At 41.8% G+C, this 24,365-nt stretch overlaps 1 protein-coding gene across 1 annotated transcript in view; it reads left to right on the forward strand.

Moving 5' to 3' along the window:
* Positions 1-17,504, forward strand: part of chd1 (chromodomain helicase DNA binding protein 1) — a 31,478-nt gene extending 13,974 nt beyond the window's left edge. Inside the window, exons 12-36 of the mRNA XM_071906074.2 lie at positions 24-113; positions 242-432; positions 852-1,040; positions 1,323-1,485; positions 2,518-2,670; positions 3,213-3,284; positions 3,385-3,534; positions 4,965-5,113; positions 5,359-5,455; positions 5,560-5,655; positions 5,899-6,075; positions 7,991-8,151; positions 8,257-8,298; positions 8,399-8,532; positions 8,773-8,911; positions 9,410-9,560; positions 10,058-10,180; positions 11,145-11,288; positions 12,760-13,020; positions 13,122-13,253; positions 14,279-14,457; positions 14,719-14,818; positions 14,929-14,980; positions 15,096-15,351; positions 15,892-17,504. Coding sequence (XP_071762175.1) covers positions 24-113; positions 242-432; positions 852-1,040; positions 1,323-1,485; positions 2,518-2,670; positions 3,213-3,284; positions 3,385-3,534; positions 4,965-5,113; positions 5,359-5,455; positions 5,560-5,655; positions 5,899-6,075; positions 7,991-8,151; positions 8,257-8,298; positions 8,399-8,532; positions 8,773-8,911; positions 9,410-9,560; positions 10,058-10,180; positions 11,145-11,288; positions 12,760-13,020; positions 13,122-13,253; positions 14,279-14,457; positions 14,719-14,818; positions 14,929-14,980; positions 15,096-15,351; positions 15,892-16,174 — 3,684 coding nt within the window. The 3' untranslated portion in view covers positions 16,175-17,504. The remainder of the gene's footprint in view (positions 1-23; positions 114-241; positions 433-851; positions 1,041-1,322; positions 1,486-2,517; positions 2,671-3,212; positions 3,285-3,384; positions 3,535-4,964; positions 5,114-5,358; positions 5,456-5,559; positions 5,656-5,898; positions 6,076-7,990; positions 8,152-8,256; positions 8,299-8,398; positions 8,533-8,772; positions 8,912-9,409; positions 9,561-10,057; positions 10,181-11,144; positions 11,289-12,759; positions 13,021-13,121; positions 13,254-14,278; positions 14,458-14,718; positions 14,819-14,928; positions 14,981-15,095; positions 15,352-15,891) is intronic.
* Positions 17,505-24,365: the final 6,861 nt, after the last annotated feature.

Raw genomic sequence — 24,365 nt, forward strand, 5'->3', positions numbered from 1 at the left:
TTCCTCTCCCCTGTTGTTTTTAGATCCGAACACACGAGTGGATGCATGTCCAGAACAAGAGACTTAAATTTAACATCCTGCTCACGACATACGAAATCCTCCTCAAAGACAAGGTCAGCAGCTACTCCCATTCATGACAAGTTGTTTGAAGTCTTTTTTTTTGTTTGTTTTGCTGTTGTTGCTTTGCCTCTCTGCTCTTATGATAAAGCTGTAACAAATGCTGGTATGTGTGTGTCTCCAGTCATTCCTGGGCAGCGTTAACTGGGCCTTCATTGGCGTGGATGAGGCCCACCGGCTGAAGAACGACGACTCGCTGCTCTACAAGACGATGATCGACTTCAAGTCCAATCACAGGCTTCTCATTACAGGAACCCCGCTGCAGAACTCCCTCAAAGAGCTCTGGTCCCTGCTGCACTTCATCATGCCCGAGAAGTAGGCCATATCACAGTGATGCTCGCATGTGTGAGAGTGAATGTGTCTGCTTGGCACACTGCCTCTAGATATGTGTGTCAAAACAAAGAAATTCAATTACATATTAACTTGGAAAGAAATTGTCACTGCTCTCAGCTTGTCACAACAAATATAAGTAAGATAAGATGAAACACGAATGATCCCCATGGGAAGATTGGGTTGTTGTAACAGCAAATAGTAATAGGATACAGCAAAAAAAGGTAGTTATAGTTGGTTATAGTTGATTGAGGATGACACAAGGCGACACTGAAATTGTCAAATTGATTTAAAGGATAAGTTTGTCGACTTGACCTCTTTTCTCTGCAGCTCTAGTCCTAGGCCTGGAGATTGTTCAGTAATAGTGGCACACTAAAAAAGTGTTCTTTGTCTCGTGTGTCCAGGTTTCACTCATGGGAGCTGTTTGAGGAGGACCATGGTAAAGGCAGGGACTCGGGATACACCAGTCTGCACAAGGAGCTGGAGCCTTTCCTACTGCGCCGAGTCAAGAAGGATGTGGAGAAATCTCTTCCTGCCAAAGTGGAGCAGATCCTCCGAGTGGAGATGAGCGCTATCCAGAAACAGTACTACAAGTAAGAGCAGGAGAATGCCTTTCATTTACGTTAATAATTAGGAATAATTAGCCGTTTCTACCAGCCAGGAAGATGGAGCAAGCCAAACATTTGAACTGAGACCGTCTGCCCTCATTGGCAACATGATTGATAAATATATGAACCAGATGAAAGAATATGTCTGCTTTGTCTACTATTGGTACCAAAGTAAAAAAAAAGGGCATCATGACATCACTAGTTGAGGCTACATACTTATTTCTTCCTAACAATCCTGCATGTGTGCGTGTGTGTGGCCGTGATCAGATGGATCCTGACCAGGAACTACAAGGCTCTGAGTAAAGGCACCAAGGGCAGCACCTCAGGCTTCCTTAACATCATGATGGAGCTGAAGAAGTGTTGTAACCACTGCTACCTTATCAAGCCACCGGAAGACAATGAGTTCTACAACAGAGCGGAAGCCTTACAGGTCTGTCTCTCTTTTGTATCTAGATGCATAAACAGAGATTATTGGATAGGTAGTCTCTCAATCAGACAGTCATAAGTACCAGTCCTATTACATATAAAAATTCCTATTAAATTCAACTCCAGGTAGCATTTAAAAGGTCTTAAAGTCTTACATGTGTCTTTGTGAAACCTATTCCCTGAATAACAAAGCAACCCTTTCTCACCAACTTGTCCAGCCAGTGTTAACCCCTGATGTTGCCTGCTCGGCACAAAATATCATAGAGAACGACACAGGCCACAGTAGTCGGAGTGAACACGGCTAGCAGTCTACTGCACACGTTGAAAGACCTGAGCCTTCTCAAGATGAATTCTCTGCTCTATCCTCTTATTATAAGGCATCAGTATTCAGTGTCCAATTCAATCTGCTGTCCTAATCCTAATGGGACTGTACACCTGGCTGATGGCTAGAGTCAAGGGCTCCTTGTCCCGTCAGATGTCCACCACCAGCTAGGATAGTGTATATCCTCCTGTCAACCAATTGTCATCAGAGTCCTGTGGACCAGGATCTCTGGCGTGGCAAACCTGTGCATTACCAACCACAGTTTCGTGGTTGGTAATGCACTGTTGACAGTCTAGCATTATATATCACGTCGTTGACCTTCACACACGTTTTTGAGCCAAGACTAAAGACTTGGGGTGTTGGTAGGTGGTTGCTAAGATAGGGGGTTGCTACGGCAGGTGGGTAAATGAATATGTAGCCTAAAGTAACATGACCGCCACACCCTCTGAAAGCACCAAGCTGGTCGCAGCTTATCACGAATTACATGAAGACTAAGATATTTACATATAGATGTAATAGCAAGCTGAACATGTTGTACAATTCTTTTGGAATGTGAAATGGGGGGGAATAAAATGGGGTTTGCTACGCTATACCCTGATAGTAATTTTGGCCATAATTTTTTAGAATGAAACTTTAATACTGACTCATGTCTAGTATGAATTGAGTTTTGTGAAGATGGACCACTAACTAATAGCCACTGTTTTCCTACCACAGCACTTGATCCGCAGCAGTGGGAAGCTGGTTCTGTTGGACAAGCTTCTGGTGCGTCTGAAGGAGCGTGGCCACCGAGTCCTCATCTTCTCCCAGATGGTCCGGATGCTGGACATCCTGGCTGACTACCTGAGGAACCGACAGTTCCTCTTTCAGGTATATACACACTGTTATCATATGATCATTAGACAGTCTGCCACGTTGCAGAAATCAAAGTCAATGCCTCCATTATCAGACACTTTGCAGTATGATGTCCTTTATCGTACACAACCCTGTTTTGCACGCTTTTTTCCTTTTTCATATAGAATTTAGAATTTTAACAACCTTCACTCTGCAGTAATTATGTTTGCCAATGCATATGTCAATTCTTGTCATGATATACACACATTTAAGTATACAAAGTCAATTTGATGCCAGCTTACTGCAGTCAGACAGGCACATCTGCTTAAGCAACATTGGGACAAGAAATTTGCAGTCACAGTTACTTCTATTTTCTCACTTCCTGAGCTTTGGTATTAGTGGGCAGTGCCATAGCTCAGATTGGCATCTTGTCAACAAATAGTTGGGTAAGAAAAGGAAAGTGATGCCATCCCTGTACAGGACTGGAAAAGGCCAAAACAGTACCAGGCATTAAGCAATAGCCGTGACAGTTTGTAATGCAATTTACAGATGTATCTATTTGATTTGGCTTTGTTTAGAGATTAGACGGCTCCATCAAGGGAGAGATGAGGAAGCAGGCGCTGGATCATTTTAACGCTGAGGGCTCAGAGGTAAGTGCTATGCACTTGATACAGTACATGTAATTTGTGCCTCATTTGAATAAGTGCATTCTGCCAGATTTGTTATAAATACCTCTACTTCTGTACCCAGGATTTCTGCTTCCTGTTATCAACGCGTGCGGGTGGTCTGGGTATCAATCTGGCGTCGGCTGACACAGTAGTCATTTTCGACTCAGACTGGAACCCCCAGAATGACCTGCAGGCCCAGGCCAGAGCCCATAGGATTGGACAGAAGAGACAGGTACACAACAAATGTCATATTTTTTAACATTGGAAACTATTAAGAAAACAACGGTCTCATTTTAAAACCTTGCATCTTTGCATTGTCACTGGAGTATCAATTACAGGTGCATTAACAGCAATTTTTCAGAACCAATACGAGTACAGGGTCTTTTAAGACGATCAGCTACTACAAGCACTGATCCAAGTGCTTCTCAATTAACAGTCATGCATGCCATCTAGTATTGGCCTATTGCAAAACCATTACAGAAACAAGTGCATCAGTTGCATTCATTCATCATTTGTTTATTCATTAAACTGTACACTGACCCTAACAATAATCCTAAATCAAGTAAAAGAAAATAATGTTAAGTAATAAGAATACAATACAAAATAAGCTACATTACTTAGAGGGTATATTTTGTTTTGAGTATTAGATTATTTTTTACACTGGTAAAACACAGCTTAATGATGGACTCTTAAGTACAGAGCTTATTCAGAATAGGCTAACAGTTAAAGCACAGCTCTAGGTTATGCATAGTAAAACAGATTGGAATTTAGCCTGAATAGGATCCTCATGTAAACAGTAAGTTCTATGCATGAACTTGTGCATCATAAAATGACTTACCAGGCCAATGTAATGAAACGAGTTACTGGCCTGGGCCTACTTGAATGTGAGCATAAAGTCACAAAAAGCAGTATTTCAGGATTTTCACATGCTGCTTTGACAGCCAGAATAACTAATAGGACTTCTAGTCAATGCTTTTAAAATAAAGCCCTTATTGGCGAACCGTTGCAATATTTTTTCAGTTACACAAAAGTATATATTTATGGGGGAGTTTGTAGAGAATGAAAACATTTTATATTCCATATTTTTATTTTACCAAAGCACATTTAATTTAAGTATCAATATTGGGACAGCTTTATTTGCCAGTATGTGAGCATGTGTTAGCTGGATTGGCAAGAATCCCGCCAGACAGGGCTGTATGGGAAAACACTGTTAAATCCAAATACACATTCGATTTTATACTGTTGTAATCCTACTGTCATTTCATATATCGTATTTGTTGTCAAGAATAATCTTCAGCTATTGAGTGACATGGCCTACTTGACAGTCATATTGCACAATCACTGTCAGCACGGGTCATATTGGAATCCAACCAAGCTTTACAAATAGTCAATAAATCACGGTCTGGGAAAGGTATGCTGTTTTGGAATGGAACATGTATCTCTAGTATTGATAATAGTGTCTGTAATTAGCCGCAAATTATTCAACTTTACTTTGAAGTAGAGTGTCGTGGTACAATTTTTGTACCCCAGTCATATGGTTATACTGCCTTTTGGGGGTGGTCAAAGCGCTATCAAAGTCAGACCGTATGCCACCGGGAACACCGCCCACTGCAACAAACCCACTTTGTAACAAATGACTTATGTTTGCTTGTGCTCTCTCAGGTGAACATCTACCGTCTGGTGACAAAGAGCTCAGTGGAGGAGGACATCATTGAGCGGGCCAAGAAGAAGATGGTGCTGGACCACCTGGTCATTCAGAGGATGGACACCACAGGAAAGACTGTGCTCCACACTGGTGCTGCTCCTTCAAGGCAAGCAACAAATGCAATTTTTTTTCCCTTGCTTGACTCAAACACAAACAGTTTTCCTCGGAATTCAAGTCACACAACTCTTCTCCGTTTTTTGCTCTGTGCTTTAATCACCAAATGTTTTCGGGTACATGGCCTTCATCCACTGACCAACAGTTTGTCACCCAAAGATATCAAACCAAGAGATTTCAGCTGTGGAGTGCATACTCTTCCATATTCTTACTTTATACTCGTTTTGTTACATGCAGTTCAGCTCCATTCAACAAGGAAGAATTGTCTGCTATCCTGAAGTTTGGTGCTGAGGAGCTTTTCAAAGAGCAGGAGGGCGAGGAGCAAGAGCCTCAGGTATGCAGTATATATTATAACAAATACATAATATATAATATAGCAAAACACTTTTATTATGAAATGTATTGGCGTAACATCTCATGACCTATTATGCTCTGTAGGAAATGGACATCGATGAGATCCTCAAAAGAGCTGAGACCAGGGAGAATGACCCTGGACCTTCCACAGTGGGAGAAGAGCTGCTATCTCAGTTCAAGGTAAATACAGTCATGTCCCACGGTCCCACACTGAACAATAACTCATTTAAGCAACTATGTTTGAGCAATATCCATACAGGAAATCAATGCTCTATTCTTCACTTGCTTGGTATTTACAAGTTTGCTTGTTTGTTTTTTGGGGGGGGGTTTGTGTTGCAAATTGCATTCATTCTTGAACATTCCCTCTTAGCGCCACTTTGTTTGACTTGCCACTCAACCCATTTGCTTCTCTGACCCGTACAGGTGGCCAACTTCTCCATGATGGAAGAGGAGGAAATCGACATAGACTCTGAGCGCAGCCAGCGGAGTTGGGACGACATCATACCCGAGGAGCAAAGGAGGAGAATGGAGGAGGAGGAGAGGCAAAAGGAGCTGGAGGAGATCTACCTGCTGCCTCGCATGAGGAATTGTGCCAAACAGGTATAGATGCGGTCATACTCAAATGTTCTGTGAATATCAGAAGAATAGTGTACAGGAGGTGGACAAAAACATGGAAACACCTACCAAAATATGAATATCTGTATCTAATGAGGAGTAGGGCCACCGTCTGCCATCAGAACAGCTTAAGTCCTTCTTGTCCTGCTGTCATACTGCATCCTCAACTGTGTGAAATGGGATATTGGACCTGTCTTCAACAAGGAAAGCCTCCATTTCTTGGAGGGATGAAGGAGGTGGAAATCCACTGCCCATAAAGGTTCAGTGAACGTTTAGATCTGCTGACTGGGGAGACTATGGAAGGAGTTTGATTTCATCCTGGTTTTCATGAAACCACTCTGGAATTTGTTTAGCATTGTGTTTGGCGGCATCATCCTCTTGGAATATGGGAACATCATGAGGGAACAGTGTGTGCCCCCTAGGGTGCCATCGATCCTGTAAAAGGGCCTCATATTCCTTGGCTGTTACATGACCATGCAGAGCAACCGTTAGAACGACTCCCAGTGGATGCTGTCATGCTGTGACAGATCCACCACCATGTTTACCAGTTGGCAACAGACCTTGTGGGTTGAAGGCATTCTTTGGCTTTCTCCAGATGTGAACCCGTCTGGGTGGAGGAAATGGGCTGAAACTCGTCAGACCAGATTACTTTTTTCCATTGCTCAGGACTGTCATTTTTGTGATCCTTACACAAGATTATGCATATTTGATACAAGTGGTTCCTGAATGGCAGCCCTGCCAACACCAGCTTTGTGAAGCTCAGTACAGTTTTTGAGTCTGTAGTTTTGTGGTATTTAGCAACTCTTGAAACTACTGTATCTTGTCATGCGTCAGTCTATCCCCGTCAGTGAGCTTTGACTTGCTACTACCGTTACTCTTTGCAAATGCAGTTTGTCTGTTTGGCACGTTATCATGACTTTCCAGACTGTTTCCCTTACCACATTAAATTATTTTGTAATTTTTGTGATTGCAATTCAATGCAGTCACAAATTGTTCCGACAAATCAGGCACCGACTATTTGTCCTCTTCGGACCTATGTTAGTTGCCTTATGTTACTTTGAAAACTTGCATATATAAGTGGTGATTGTCAGAGCTCTTTAAAAGCTGGCACATACTGCTAATTGGCATTTAACTTAATGACTTGCCTGTGTAGCTGCCTTTGTAATTGTGACTTAGTTACTTCAAAGTTAATCTCACAAAATCAGTATAAAATAGATCAGATAGCATTTTATTAATCCCCTTGGGGAAATTAAGGAAAAGTATGTAGCCCAGCTTTATCCAGCCTTCACTTAAGTGTTGAATAGGTTTGGGTTCCATTAGCCGGTTCCGTTTTGGAACTGATTCAAAGTTGGTAAAATATGGTTGGAAATGGTATGGAAATATGGTTTCTGCATCTCTCACATGGAAGCTGAAATTCAAACCCTGTACACTGCGCTTACTCGCAGCGCAGTTGCAGTAAAATAATACTTCCATGGTCACACCCCATGGGAGGCGTAGCTTGCATATTATTTCATGGGTCTGAGTTGTTGGGCTACATAGAGATGAAACTTGCGTTTTTCTGAAGACTATTTCCTTACCTTGTGTTCGGAAATTGCTAACAACTCTCTCGAGCTCTAACCAGGCTCAAAACTACGGGGACAGAATGGTTATGTGCATAGTTCCGGTCAGGGTTCTGGTTACATACTTCCAAGCGGAGTCAAACCCGGATGGATTTAGCTCTAGGTTACCAAAAATACTTCAAAGATAAAGTCCGGTTTGGTTCAGAGAACCAAAGATTATTGTTTTACCCAAGATTTAACGTTTTCTGGGCACACACCCATTAATTTGTAATGACAGACTGTTGAGCTTTGTTGTCTTCCTGATCGGTCTCCATGTAATTTTGGTCGGTTTTTGTTAACAGATCAGCTTTAACGGTAATGACGGCCGGCGGAGCAGGAACAGGCGATACTCTGGCTCCGACAGCGACTCCACCTCGGACCGCAAGAGGCCGAAGAAACGAGGACGGCCTCGGACTATTCCACGAGAAAACATCAAGGGCTTCAGCGACGCTGAAATCCGGAGGTAGTGATTTGACAAACGGGATATTTCTGTATTCTGTGTGATAACTGAATCACATCTTATTGACTTCACCTCACGTTTTCTAATTAACATTTCGACTACTTACAGATTTGTCAAGAGTTACAAAAAGTTTGGAGGACCACTTGAAAGGTAAGTTGTAACACACTGTTTTTATTTATCAGAATCGTCAGCAACATGCCATGCAGTCTGATTACCTGGTTGCTAAAAACCACCTTTCTTCTTTCCTCAGGTTGGACGCTATTGCTCGTGATGCTGAGCTCGTGGATAAGTCTGAACATGACCTGAAGCGGTTAGCAGAGACGGTTCACAACGGCTGTGTGAGAACTCTCCGGGAAAACCCCTGTGGACCGGAGAAGACCTCAGGTAATAAAACGTCTCCTGAACAGGGTTCGTGGTACAATATGCATCCTATATGCTTTGCTTAACATAGTTGGACTTCATGTCCCTTAACAATGAATTTCTTAGTGTCTTTTTTGTCTTATTCTGCCCATTATAGTTTCAAAACTTTCTGCTGGTTTTGGCAGCTTTGTGGTCTTAAAGTATGAAATTTGGCCTCCTGAAACCTACAGATACTCTGTCTTTACACTTGTGTTTCATCATCAGGAGGCAGAAGAGGGAAGGTGAAAGGCCCCACGTTCAGAATCTCTGGGGTCCAGGTGAATGCTAAGCTCGTCATCTCCCACGAGGAAGAGCTGGCTCCACTCCACAAGGCCATTCCTGCTGACCCTGAGGAGAGAAAGAAGTAAGACTGGGGACACACTACATGGCTGTTAGGCCAATCATAGCCATGACTTGGCATCATGACTGATTTTACATGATGGGAGCTAGTTAATTTTGTAATATGGGAGGTGTTTTAATCTCTGTCTCCCAATCCTGTTGGGACACCACCATTATTTCTAACATATTTGGTTTTTATGACTTAGATTTGGGCAAGTCTTGACGCAACTCCTGTCATGTGAGTTTGTCAGCCACTCAAATCTGACTGGAGACAGAAAACAGAAACGAGAGTTAAGCACAAGAGAAGGAAAATATACAGGAAATGTGAAAAGAAAAATGCTCCACTTCCATGTGGGTTTTGGTTGTGTGCTGCAGTAGCACAGGCTTGTCATCTTGTGATGCAAGGTGAAGAAAAAAAATGAAAGCGTGTGATGTCCATAAAACAGCCATCCTTTCACTTCACAGTATTGTACGGCCCAAATGTATTTCTATACATTGAAAATAATTCACTGTATTTCTACAGGTATATGATTCCATGCCACTCAAAGGCAGCGCACTTCGACATTGAGTGGGGGAAGGAGGACGACTCCAGTCTCCTCATAGGAATCTATGAGTATGGGTATGGCAGCTGGGAGATGATCAAGATGGACCCTGACCTCAATCTCACACACAAGGTAAATTCAGATGCACATTTCAGCCATAATGCATTTTAAATCTATTTTGTCCAAGCATTTGGTGTAACTGAAATTCAAAGAAAGTTTTGATGTGATCTTTAGTGGATTAGATACGTAGTTATAATGCATTGTTTTGAATAGTATACTGTACATGCATATTCACTGTATTAAGTATATAAAACAACAGCATGTTTTCCAAGCAGTGTCCCTCTGTGATGCTTTAGGTCTTGCATTGTTTTTTTATTGTCATAATTTTACTGAGCTATATTCAGCTCCACATGGATGGAATACATGGATGACATTACTCAGAGTACTCATTCATTTAAACTCATTAACTCTCAAACCCAATTACTTAATGCAAGACTACTTGCAGAGTTGTGATATGTGCATAATAAATCAGATTACCAGGAATTTGACAATGGAAGAAGAAAAAAAAAATGTGCTACTGTCCTAATGTTTTGTTGTTGTTTTTTTTGTGTGTGTTCTTTGTCGATCAGCTCCTACCAGATGACCCTGACAAGAAACCACAGGCCAAACAGCTGCAAACAAGAGCAGACTACCTCATCAAATTACTAAGCAAGGATCTGGCCAAAAAAGAAGCACAGAGGCAAACAGGGACAGTAAGTCTAACTAAGCGTTTGTTTTATAACCTGTATGTCCCACTCATCAAGTTAGTTAACCTGTGGTTCCTCTGTACCGCTATCAGACCATTACAGTGTGTGCGCCTGATGTGCACATCACATCATGTGTGTCATTTGGGGATGTACAGACCCGTAGACCAGTAGCATTATACTCAACCTGACAGAGCCTCCCGTTGTGAAAGTGAAACTTAAAATTCCACAATTTGCTCTGAACTCGCATGTGTTAGTAATGGGATTTGTAAACCGTAACCTGATAATACGTCTTCTGTTGCCCAACAATTTTAAAGGTATGTTATGTTGGTTATTACCTTGTGGTATTTCAATAAAGTTAGTATAATCAAGTAATTTAACACACACACGCCATGGGCCTGTACAGGATCTGTGCTTGTTTTCTCACGGCGGCATCACAAGGCATTTTCAGGTCAGGGAAGTAGTCAAACAGTCATCCACACATCTTTAATAAGCCTCTAGAGGGTGCCATGTGTCTGTATAGGAACACAATTCTCAACAATAATGCAAGAAGACCTAATGGGAGTGATATGGATAGATACAGTGCAGTGACAAAGTGGATAGTCACGTCATCAGAAATGATGGGAAGCACAGCAGGTAAAATGAACACAAACATGTTGAGATAGAAGTGCACAGTGGAAAAGGAGTGTTTTGGCCTTGGAAGATGGACTCCCTTTTATTTGTGCAATTTGGCTGCCACTGTAGAGGTCTAAGGCCCGCATATACTACCACTAACGAGTACAATAGCAACCTTTGATTCAGGCTATAGGCTGATTTTGCAGCAGGGGAGTGTCCCATTTTTAAAACACTCTGTATGAAGTAAGTTTGAAGCAGTTAAACAAAAGACAGTTAGCCTATGGAAACTGACCATAAGCTGTTATCTGCAGTCGACTCATTCCATCTGTCACAATCATGCCTCTTTTGATGCATGCAGGCCAATTCACGGAAGAGGAAACCAAGGAGTAAGAAGAACAAAACTGTGAAGCCGACCAAGATGGATGAGGTGATAAAGAGTCCATCCTCAGATCCCCCATCAGACAAGAGGTCAGAGGATGAAGACGAGATTGAGGAGGAAAAGGTAAATCAAACTACTGTATATTACTGTAGGCATATACTGTATATGTTGTACACCTTTAAGGGGAGACACTACAGATGAATAGTAGTGGTGGGCAGTATACCGGTAGAACCGACACACTGGTAAAAATCTGCGCAAAGGTACCGGATGAGGCAGAAAGGCTGGATGCAAGCAATATTTGGTTGAACATTAGCCATGCGGACGTATTTACATTTTACAGTCTTAATGTCAAACAGTTGGTCATTAGTTGCAAAACTGCTGAAAAGACGTGGGTAGGGCTGCTTTACAAGTAGCACCCATGTGCGTTTGTTTATGTAGGTAGAGATGTGAAACTTGAGGGAAGTGAAAGTAAAACGAGCGCACCTCCTAATTTCGAACGAAAGCCAGCAGAACAAGGCAAGGCAAACTTTATTTATATAGCACATGCTATACACAAGGCAATGTGCTTCTCATAAAAAAAATATATAATTTGTTTAGTAAAATGACATTAAAAAAGAAAGATGGCTAAAAATAAGTAAGGATAATAAAAAATATTAATAAGCTAAGGGAGAACTGTTTATTGGAAGCAGTGGCAGGAGGCAGTACTAAACAATTCCTAAGCTTTTCACAAAAGTTACATAAGTGGAAACTAATACCAGAGGACTGTTGTTGGTGATGTAAAGGTGATGTTGCTTCTATTCTGCATATACTCTGGTTATGTACAGTACTAAGCAACTGGTGGAATAATATCCAACAAGTTATATTCAAAGTTGTTAAGAGACAATTCACAATCACTGTGAAGTTGTTTATGCTGGGTTCAACAACATGCACTCTGGTCTCCTCCTTTTGAAATGAGGTGGATTATCCTGGCCATCACAACAGCTATGCGTATACTCCTGAAACACTGGAAAAAAAATCACCCTCCACTAGTGAACAGAGCGAAAGAATCCTTTCATCCTATCAGAATGTCATTTTATTTGTTGAATAGCGACGCAAATACACGTTTTCGTAGTAGCATATTGAAAGTAGCCAATGTTAAAAATATGCTACTTGGCATATCAGAATACGTTTTTTTCTGAGGATGAAGTTGGTGCATATTCCTGTTTTACTAAATAGTTGGTAACTCGGAACTAACTAATTCTTTGTTTTTTTTTGTTTTTTAAAGCTAATTTTGGACTTGGTGTACTTGATGTTGTTGGTACAAAAGCACATAAATTAACTGTTTAATCTTATTTTTGATAATTGTTTTGTATATTTTATAGAACTACAGTAGTTATAGAAGCAAAATAATATTACATCTCAAAATTGACCAATGGCTAAATCGGTAGAGCTTGTACCATTAAGGCTAAGTCCTTGTTGCAGCGGCACGGGATCGAATCTGGCCACTCAGCACTCACTCTGCAACTCAAAATGAAAACTGGTAAACCGCAGCCATTTGCAGATCCAGGATGTGCACAACGTTGAGTCGGTCTATAATGTGGCTTCACCCTTTCAGGAGGTGACGCCGGTGAAGCCGCCACCCAGAAGAGCCCGGGCAGAGAGGGTGGTGGTGGTGAAGGAGGAGGAGGAGGAGCCTGACCAGGAGGAGGTCCCTTCACCAGAGGAGAGGGAGGTCAAAGACAGGGAAATCAAGAAGGAGTGCAAAAAGGAGAAGAAAGAGGAAAGTCGGGACACGAAGGAGAAAAAGGAGCCAAAAGAGAAGAAAGAAGCCAAGCCTCTTGAGCCAATACATAAACAAGAAGAAATCTTGGAAAAGGTAAAATTACGATGCTGAAGGATGTCACTGTAGAAAGTTGATTGAGGAGGAAAAAGACTATAATTTTGTGTCATGACTCATTGTCCTGTCCTTTTCAACAGAACGAAGTGAAGGCTGAGACACGAGAGAAGACAAAGAAAGCCTCCGATACGCCGGTCCATATAACAGCAAGTGGAGAGAATGTGCCAATCTCTGAGGAGTCTGAGGAACTGGACCAGAAGACCTTTAGTGTGGTAGGTTTTACTGAGCAACATCAGAGCTCACACTATACTACTACATGGGTTGTTTTTGTAGTACAATCATGACCAAAAGTAGCCTGGTAAGTGCTGTTATCACAGTATTTATTTCAACTTAGTTGAAGAATTGCGTAGTGCTGAAACTTCGTAAAATCACTTTACCACATAGTCAAGTCAAATTTTATTTGTATAGCACATTTCATACAAAAAGCAACACAATGTGCTTCACAAGGCCAAGAGCAATACATGTATAATAAAACAGAATAAGAACATACATGTCATCATACATAAAAACATACATACATACACATGCACACATGCAGAGGACATAGACAATTTAAAGTAAATTCAGGTAAAACAGCAGCAGACATTTGCTCTAAAAACAACAACATTAGTGTGTTAAGTCAAAAGAGCGAGTTAAAAACAGCAGTAAAAAGAAGTGTTTTAAGTCTACTTGTTTTAAAGCTTCTTGTTGGTTGATATGGCACAAGCAATTCCTTGATAGAATGCATTCTGTTTTAGCTGTAGTCGTGTAATAGTTTTTTGGGGGGAGTCCAGAGAAGAGACCATCGCAATAGTCAAGTCTGCTTGTGACAAAGACATGCTCCAGTTTCTCAGCACCTGATTTAGACAGAAAGCCTATAAATTTTTGAGGTGATAGAAAATTGATCTTGTATATACATATACTGCAAAAATGACTTATTCTTGAGGCTGAATAGAACATGCCAACAGCCACCTGGGTTTTGGTTGGAATATTTTTTCCATTAACACTATATCAGTCAGTCAGAGTGGCAGGAAAAATAGGTGTATTTATTTTTCTGTATTAATTTACTTGTAAAATAGTCAATTTTGAAGTTTGCTAGCCCATCTTGGCAGCAGACCTGACTCTAAAATTCGTGTCACTATAGGATTCATGGAAAAAAATGAAAACTCCCATCCATAATCTACAATTATGTAGCCAGGTTAGGAGGACCACAAGACAGCATGTTGAGTGTAATGGTTTTTCGTTTTCAATGTTGCAGTGCAAAGAGAGGATGCGACCAGTGAAAGCGGCTCTGAAGCAGTTGGACAGACCGGAAAAAGGGCTGTCGGAGCGCGAGCAGCTGGAACACACAAGACAGTGCCTCATAAAGATTGGAGATCACATCACCGAGTGTCTCAAGGAGTATTCAAACCCCGACCAGATCAAACAGTGGAGAAAGTTAGTATATCTATACTACTTATGACTCCCGATAAAGAGGCTTGCAGTTGCGATGCAGTTGACGTACTGAGAAGAAACACTGGAATACTTCTTCAACTTTGTTAAGTCTAGAATACAGGCAGTTTGGCGAGCTTTATAAATCTCAAAGTAATGTATAAGGATAGGCGCTACTATACTTGTGTGTCCGCTTTACTGACGTTGGCTTACGTTACTTGTTCATACATTAAATCAACTGTGTTTTTTTGGTTTTTTTTTTTACAGAAATCTGTGGATATTCGTTTCCAAATTCACTGAATTTGATGCAAGAAAACTGCATAAATTGTATAAGCACGCAATCAAGAAAAGGCAAGAGAATGCCCAGGTATGTAAGACTCTGTTGTAGTTGTGACTTCAGATCATGTTATGAAATCCCGTAATGATGACATTATTGGACAGTTCAATGATGATGGTGTTTCCATTCCATTCCTACAGGCAGTGGACCAGAACACTAGCAGTGTAAATACCCATGGCTTTAAACATGCAGGTACAATCATTTCCCCTCCCTTGTACATGGAAAATAATAATTGCATCCGTGTCCAAGTTGTCATTGTGTACTGCTAGCTGAGTAGTAACTCTTCATCTTCTGTCTTGGTCCTCAGACATCGAGAAGCTAAAGGACAACTCTCACCAGGATGACAGCAGCAGGGACAGCTACAGCTCGGAGAGGCATCAACCGCAAAGCCGGTACCACGAACGCAGCAGCAGTAAGGACCGACACACCTCCGACTCCCACAGGAAGACCGGAGGAGAGTCCAGGAAAAGACCGTACTCCTCCTTCAGCAATGGCAAAGACCACCGAGACCGAGACCGAGACCACTACAGGCCTGACAGCAGGGACAGAGACCGACAAGACAGGTGAGGGCGGAAGACTGCCTCGATGCCGCTTAAAGGAGCAGTTCACCCCAAAATTAACATGTCAATATGTACTCTCCCCATGTCAGTGGAAACTCCATTTATGTTTGTACATCTACCAAACACAGCGAGTTCGCTACTGCAGTGCTATCATTGCTTTCTAACAGACTGTTGAATTGAAATGGGTCTGGTTGTTTAGACTTCCAAAAAGAGCATAAAATTAGCAGCAAGGGTCAATTGGCCAAGGGTCATACTATGTATTCGGATTCTAATCCAGCCTGGGACCTTTGTTACATCACCCCCCCCCTCTTTCCCATCTTTCTTGTTCTTTTTTTTCTACTGGCAACTGTCAAAATAAAGCAAAAGTGCCCAAAAAATATTGATTTTTTTAATACAAATCAAAGATCACAAAGTACTGGAAGTTGACAGAATATTCTAACATTGGTAGCAACTTAATAGTGTTGTAATGGTTTGGTTGGCGTATGAAAAGATACCAGATTTGATTGCCCAGTCCAGTCATGCTGATTTGGTCTGTCTTCCCAGATACTACAGTGACAGTAAGCACAGGAAGCTGGACGAGTTTCGCTCCAACAGAGACCATCGGCTGGACATGAAGGATCATTCCCACTCGGACCACCGCTCTTCCTACCGCTACCACTCGGACTGGCAGACGGACCAGCGGGCCTCAGCCAGCGGACCTCGCTCACCCCGAGACCAGCGCTCGCCCTATGACTCGCGCTCGCCCATGGGACACCGGTCGCCTTTCGAATATTCATCAGACCACAAGAGCACGCCCGAGCAGATCTGGAGTAGCCGCAAGACATAACAGGACCTACCCGGGGCCTGGTGGTAGCAGCCATAGACTCACAAACACAGGAAATGCCTTATGGGGACTGTGGACAAAAGCCTAAAGTTGTATTAAGCACTGTGTATCAGTCGGCTCAGTGTGGCTGCGGTGTCCACGCTTCAAAAGCAACGTATCTCGGGAACCTGGGGGATGGAAGGCCAGGGAGCGGGGTCAAACAAGGCAGCAATTAAAAATGCATATTTTTGTATTTAAAAGAGTTTAAAGCTGCACTGTTCTGTACGCGTAACAGCATGCAGCATAGTTTCTTTTATTATTTTTATAAAGTTGAACTTTTTTTTTTTAACTCTGAAAACGGACACAATTTACCTTGAGTGCTGACCTTGTCACCGACCCATGACACTGGATCCTGTATTTGACTGTTTATCTGTTTCTCTGTCTCTCTCATGCTTAATGTGGTTCTCAATTTTATTTAATTATGTGTTAAATCAATAAGAAAAGTTAATAATTATGTGTTTGTCACATTTATCATGATAAGAGTTGATATAAGGGTGTCTGGTCAAAAGCAGCCTGGGCTCACCATCTAAAGTACCTCATTTACAGCATTTGTCATTTCCTGATCAGTTTCTTTTTTCTTTTTTTTTTCTTCATCATGCGTGAATTATTTAATTATCTGTCTTAGCTGTAAAAAATAACCTGGATTTTTTTTTGTGAGCAACTTATATCACTTTTTCCATGAATAATACAATTGTAAATTTTTGTAACATAGTAAATCAGTGGTCTTTTTCCTCTCAGGCTTTTTGGATTTGTTATGACTACCTTTCCCCATCAACTCAGGCTTTTTTGTCAGTTATATCAATGAGTTTCCGTACGATAGTTCTTAATGATAATGCTATCCAGAATGTAACTTTTTGGTAATGGGAAATAATTCTTTCTTAGCTGTACTCCTTGGTTTTATTTGCTAGCGGTCAGTTCTAGTTTCCTCTGTGTGTCTAAATCAATTAATTGGAAAGAACTGAATTTTTCTAAATCATGGTCTAACAAAACCAAGTGTCTTTCAAATAGAAGCACCTGTTAGATCTTGAATAAAAGTAGACTTTTTACATAACTCATTTTTCTTTACCTTTCATTTTGTTTTCTATGTAGGCAATAATGTCAATGTTCTATGCAGCCAAGTATATTTCTGGTGAACAGCCCAATTGAGTGAAGCCGCTGTTACAGTTCACACTGTTGTACATAATTTCCTCTATATTTCAAAATGAATTTACACTGAAAATGCATGAATTTTTAAGAATTGTTTTATATAGTTGTTTATGAAGCCATTAAACTCAATCACTGTACTCACTTGTAAGAGCTCTCCTGAAGAATGTGTTAAGTTTTTGACCCATTATTTGAATATTATCCAACAATCAAGCCTCGAGGCAATATCAGCAGCAACACATACTGCAATCTCATCTCAAATGAAATGCTCATGCCCTCTAGACATAATACTGACTAGACTCTTGAAAGGTGTCATAGTAACTACTCCTTCCATCATAACATCACATTTCAAACAATCTTAAGAGTGTGATCAACCTCTGAAGAAGCTGTTGGGGAAAGTAAATCCATCAAGCTAATTGGTATGTCTTTATTTCTCAGATTAATACTGTACATCCCATGCCAAACAAGAACAATATCATTTGTCCAAATACAAAAAAAAAATCCGGTACAAGACACGCCCCTCGGTGCTAGTCAGTACAAGACTCACCCCCTTAGGCTATGGTGGCCGAAATGGGTCATTGGAATCCGCAAAGAGTGGTAATTTGCAGAGAATAGCCTAGCAATACAGGTGAAAAACAAATTATTTTACCATATTATTTCCTATGAAAAAAATGTTTTTTTTTTGTTAAATAAATTGAATGTCTGAAATTACAATGGGACTGCAGATTTTTGGTTATTTAGCTGTACATTTACATGATATACCTTCCTTAATCAAAGCATTTCTGAAAAAAATAACTAAAACATGATGTAGTGACATGATGTAGTGGTGTAGAGAGGAAAGGGGAACAAAAGGTGGGGGAAGTTGACGAGGGAATGGAGCGTGACACACCTAGTCGAGAGTTAGCTGCGTCTTTGTTTGTTTTGGCAATCTCCCAACCCACCACTCCCAACCCCTATATTGAACAGGGTAATAAAAGCGCGGTTACCAGCTCAAGTTCTAAGTCGCCTGTCTACACGTCATTTAACCACATCACAAGCCAGTTAAATATGCAGTGGGGCTGAACACGCCACAGTATTGTAATTTCAAACATCATTCAATTCATTCTAACAAAACAAGGCTTAGGCTACAGGCCTGTAAATAATTTTTTTTTGTTGTTATTTTTTCAGAAATACTCGAACTTTTTTTTAGTAATGTGGTATAGGCTGGTAAATAAAGTTGGAAAAAATAACACTTTCATAGGAAATAGTAAGGTAGTTTGTTTTTCACCTGTATTACTAGGCTATTCTTAGTCTAGCACTACACTGCGTGGGTGCGAACAAGTGATGTGGCAGCCCCCCCCCCCCCTTCTCTGTTTAGTGGGGGTCGCTCCAGTTTGACTTGAATGGCCTCCTTAAAGACGAGATGAAATGAAAAATGCCTTTTTAACCCTTTTAGATCACATCCCCGGTCATACGGTGCACCTATTTAACAATATATGCCAAAAAAATTACCAAAAATCAATTTCATTGTATTCTTATATCAAAATTCAATCATGTTTTCTTCCTGTAAAACAAAATATGCCGTGTGCTTCCGTAAGCATGCCCGTAACTAATTTCAACCAATAATATCATGACATCCACCCATCAATCAACCTTCAACTTTTAGCGCACAGAGCTAAGAGGCTAAGATTCATTAGTTAGCTAGCTAGCAACAGCACGGTACTTCGGTGTGTCTTCGGGTGTTATGACACGCCCACTTTTCAACGTTCAAATCAAATTCCTCCCAACGTTACGTCCCGCCTGTCTTTCCTGTTTCACTCGGAAATACGTCACGATACGGAAGTTAGATACTCTCGAAATGCCGTTTCATCTCGACTTTAAAGCCTCTTTTAAACCATCTGTATTCTCTATCTAAAATATGTACATTATGATCCTTGAAGCTGTTTCTTGTCCTGTAGGTGAGTGTAAACCGCTGAGTCTTGACCCGAAGTGTTCGCTGTTCTGTGCTGGTGCAGTCTCCTTAAAAGGGGGGTAAGGGGGTAAACGTGACTTTGAGGTGTCGAGAAAAAACCCACTCACACAGACCAGCACCTCCTTTTTGATTCACACCATCCCCTGGAACACAAGCTGGGAGAAATCCGGACCTTAGGCCCTGACACACCAAACCGACGGTCGGCCGACGGTCGGCCTGTGTCAGGGCCTTTACCAGGCAGAGACTGTGTCTACAAGCACAGAGTCCAAAGACAGGGAACAAAATCACATCAAACAGGCTTTGAAAACCTGTGGTTACCCTGACTGGGCTTTAATCAAAACAGCAACTAGATCCAAAAACAACATCAGAGCTACAAGGAAAATGGAACACAACATGAGACGGGGCCATGTTGTCATCCTGTATGTAGCTGGAGTTTCTGAGAAGTTCTGGAGGATTTTTACCAAACACAATATCCCGGTGTTTTTCAAACCTGGCAACACGCTGAGAAAGAACCTGGTTCATCCGAAGGACTGCATACCAAAACACCAACGGAGCAACATTGTCTATGCTGTCAGGTGCAGTGAGGGGTGCACAGACTTGTACATTGGTGAGACTAAACAGCTTCTCAACAAACACATTGCACAGCTTAGAAGAGCGAACCCTTCAGGTCAAGACTCAGCAGTTTACACTCACCTACAGGACAAGAAACAGCTTCGAGCATCATAACGTAGCTACACATTTTGATAGTAGCCCTTAGGGCTGCACAAGTAATCATATATTAATCGAGATTACGATTACGGCCACGGCGATATGGTAATCCTGAAAAGTCGCAATTGCTGCATTCCTTTTAATAGGCTACTCCCACAGTGTCAAAATCAAGTTTTTCTTACTTAAAACTGCTCTAAACCAATGCTCTAAACAGCAAATGAGCTCGTTAAGTGCACTGGCGAATCAGAGGCATTCACATTATATGACCAACCTCGAGCCATGCTGCTGAACCTGGTACAAGGTCTTTGTCAGTACCAGGGTCACCGAGATCCAGGAGTTGAGCAATCTGCAGAGCTGGAGGTATGTGGACTCTGCCAGTAACCGGGCTGATGATATCACTAGGAGCTGTCTTCACCTGCCTACAAGCATGGCCCAGGCCCTGTTATGACCCTGTTATGACCATGGTCAAATTGTCTTTCTTTGCTAGTGCTTTGCTTTGTGTTGTGTTCCTCTCTCTCCTTCTCTCTCTTCTCTGTTAGAGTGTGGGTGTATTTGATGTGAAACAGGTGGTGTGCTACGATTGGTTGGTGAGTGTGATTTGTGTAGGTGTGTCCTGGCTGGTGATTGGTTCCCAGTGGCTGCTCCCAGGATATAAAGCTGCTGCCACCAGTCCAGAGGGGCCTCTCTTATTTCCAGCACCCAACATGAATTAACATGAATTGGAGGCTCGTCCGTTTCTGGTGGTAGCTCGTTCGGTAAGTTTGTTTGAGATGGTAATGTATGTTTCTGCGTTTTTGCTTATGGTTGGCAGTTTTTTTTGTGGGTGGGGTAGTTTCAGTTAGACGATGTTACTACAAATCCCACTGTGGAGAAGTTGGATAGATGTAGAAAAGCCGATCTGCTGATAATTGCTAATGTTTTTGATGTGCAAGTCCCTTTGAATGCAAAGAAGGCTGAAATAAAACTGACCCTCTGTGAGCGGCTGGGGGAGAGGGGTTTGCTCTCTTTATCGCCAATGGCTGTAGGTGGTGAAGTGAAGCACCATTAGGAGGAAACCATTCCATCACCTCACATAGACCCCCTGAGTTATCCAAGCATGACTGCTGAGGAGCTCAGGTTGGTGCTTTGTATCAAAGAAACCGAGAACTGGAAACAGAGACAATGCACCTGCGGGTGAGGGCTCTAGAGCTAGATAGATAGATAGATAGATAGATAGATAGATAGATAGATAGATAGATAGATAGATAGATAGATAGATAGATAGATAGATAGATAGATAGATAGATAGATAGATAGATAGATAGATAGATAGATAGATAGATAGATAGATAGATAGATAGATAGATAGATAGATAGATAGATAGATAGATACTTTATTTGTCCCCGTGGGGAAATTGGTTTGCGGCAGAATCACAAGGCATTTCATCACAACATCACAAAATCACCAGTAGACATACTTGAACATACCCATATCATAATACTCACAAATAGACATGCAAAGTCATCAGTAGACTACTCGTAGACATAATAGACATACTCGTACATATACCCATACACATACCAGGAGGAGGGGGACAGGCCAGACCAGCTGGACATCTTTTGTGACCAGGAAGGAGTGGCCAAAATGCATGGGGGATACGGTGCTGGTGAATTACCTGTTTAAAAATGTAATGGCTTGTGGAACAAATGAAAACTTGGATCTATTTTTAGTGAATAGAGGGAGGCAATATCGTCGCCCAGATGGCAACAGTTCAAATGAGGAGGCAAGGGGGTTCCTCTGGTCACCCACAATGTTGTTTGCCTTCTTTAACATTCTATCTCTGTAGATGCATTCCATACTTGGTAATGTAATCCCTAACAGTTTACTGGCCATTGTTACAGTTTTTCTGACTGTCTTTTTCTGTGCCTCAGTAGCATTGCCAAACCAGCAGATGATGCAGAAGGTTAAACACTTTCAATAAAAGCACAGTAAAACATTTGGAGCATTTTGTTGTGGACATTAAAAGATAGCAATTTCTTTAGAAAGTACATTCTTTGTTGTGTCTTAGTACTTATGAGGTCAGTCCACAGGTCCCATTTAAGCTTATGGTGGAGCACAATACCAAGGTACTTGTAATCTGTAACAGATTGTATTGGCTCCCCATTTATAAAAGCAGCGGGATCAACCCATCCGTCAGTCACCACCAATCACCTCTCCCCACCCCTCAGGACAGTTTTGATGTAAGCCGGCATATTGCACTTTTTGACCGTTCAGGGAGTCTGAGGTGGATTCCTACTTAAACGCCTTTGAACATATTGCAGCCACTTTGCATTGGCCAAATGTTTGGCCTCTTTTGTTGCAGTGTAAACTAGTGGATAAAGCACAGAAATTGTGTGCTAGCCTTTCCATTGAGCAGAGTTTAAATTATTACACTGTAAAAGCCACTGTGCTACGTGCCTATGAGTTAGTTCCTGAGGCTTATCGACAGAATTGTGAAAAAACTGCCAACCAGACCTATGTTGAGTTTGCGCGGGAGAAGGGGATACTTTTTGATAAATGGCCATAGACTTTGCACAGATGCAGGCGCTTATCCTACTGGAGGAATTTAAAAACCGGGTGCCTGATAAAATTGTCTTGTATCTAAATGAACAAAAAGTCTTGTAATTTGTTTTATTTCTGATAGGTAAGTATAGGTTGATTGGGCTTAGTTTAATTTTGTTTATTATTTTGGCTGTGTAGATATTAAAAAGTAAATATTAAAAAGTTTGGGGCTGTACTTGTTTGCTGGTTGTTCTTGGGAGCAGGGAAACATGAATTGGGTTCGGGGAGAAGCTGATAAGATAGATGATGAGTTCAAACCATTCATCTCTGAGGGATTTCTGTCTCTGACTGACAATGAGGCTGACCGAGTGCCAATTACTATCCTGCGGGATACCGGTGCAAAATACTCTTATCTATGGTGGTGTTTTACCATTTTCGCCCTATCTTTCTTCCTCCCTCGTGTCAGGCCGAGTGAGTTGGCGTGTGCCCTCAGTTACCCATATCAGGTGTGAATCTTATCCTCGGGAATGATCCGGCAGGAGGAAAGGTGTTTCTTCCCCCCCAAGGTGATCGAAAATCCTATTTTGGATGTGTGTGATGTTGCCCCCACTGTGCGTAACTCGCACCTATCTTTCCTGCACAAGCTGTTATGTGAAACTCGATGATGTAGTGGATCTCAAAGATTTGTTTATGGATGATCCACCCGCTACCTTTTCAGACGGTACACCTATGTCAAACAATTCTAAGAAGTGTGTTTCTGTTAGCCCGAGATTAATGGATGCGGATGCAGAATTGACTTTATCAGTGGATAAAGCCCAACTTATTCAGGCCCAGCAGTCTGACAGCACTCTGGCTACTTGTTTGTCTACTGCCCTAGCACAGACAGATGGTGAAAACCCTGTTACTTACTGGTTGGATGATGTTGTCCTCAAGTGTAAATTGTCTCCTGGATCTGGTTTGAAATGCGATCCCAAGTGTTCAGTTTGACTCACGACCACCGTCTGTCTGGCCACCTGGGAATCAGAAAGACGTACCATCTCCGCTATTTCTCTTGGCCAGGGTTAAAATCAGATGTTGCCAAATTCTGATGCTCATGCCACAGCTGCCAAATAGTGGGTAAACCCAATCAAGTAATTCCGCCTGCTCCGTTAAATCCAATTCCTGTCATTGGAGAACCTTTGAGCATGTCATCATTGATTGTGAAATTAAAATGCCTGATCGTGCAAAGAAGTCCTGTCACGTAAATATGCTTAAGAGTTATTTTGCTTGTGACAGTCCCGACGCCTCACCCCCTTTAGTGGCCCCCGCAGCCGGTGTACAGCCCTGAGGAGGATGGGCTGTGCCACAAACGTGGTTCGGTGCCCTGCGCACGTTTGAAAAATTGAGAAATTCTCTCGAATCTAGATGCTCACTTGTCTCATCTGCCTGATTCGGCCCGAGGTGACAATGTATGCTTATTAAAAGCCATTTAGCTTTGTTCCATGACAACCCCACTCAGACAACTGTCCTTAGCCATGATATAGATGTAGGTGATCATCAGCCCATAAAACAACATCCTGCTTATATACCGCATCAATCCTGCAAAAAGGGCTACAATAAAGCAGGAAGTTGATTACCTCCTCCAGCATTTTGCAGTTCCCAGCTCCAGTCCATGGAGCTCACCTTTGCTCCTCATTCCAAAGTCTGACCAGACACCTAATTTCTGTAATGATTCCAGAAAGGTGAATGCCATCACGAAGCCAGACTCCTTCCCTCTTCCAATGGAGGATTGTGTGGATTGTGTAGGTTCCGCTATGTATGTAACTAAACTTGACTTACTTAAGGGATACTGG

Source organism: Centroberyx gerrardi, chromosome 2 (assembly GCF_048128805.1).
Source record: "Centroberyx gerrardi isolate f3 chromosome 2, fCenGer3.hap1.cur.20231027, whole genome shotgun sequence".
Lineage (NCBI taxonomy): Eukaryota > Metazoa > Chordata > Actinopteri > Beryciformes > Berycidae > Centroberyx > Centroberyx gerrardi.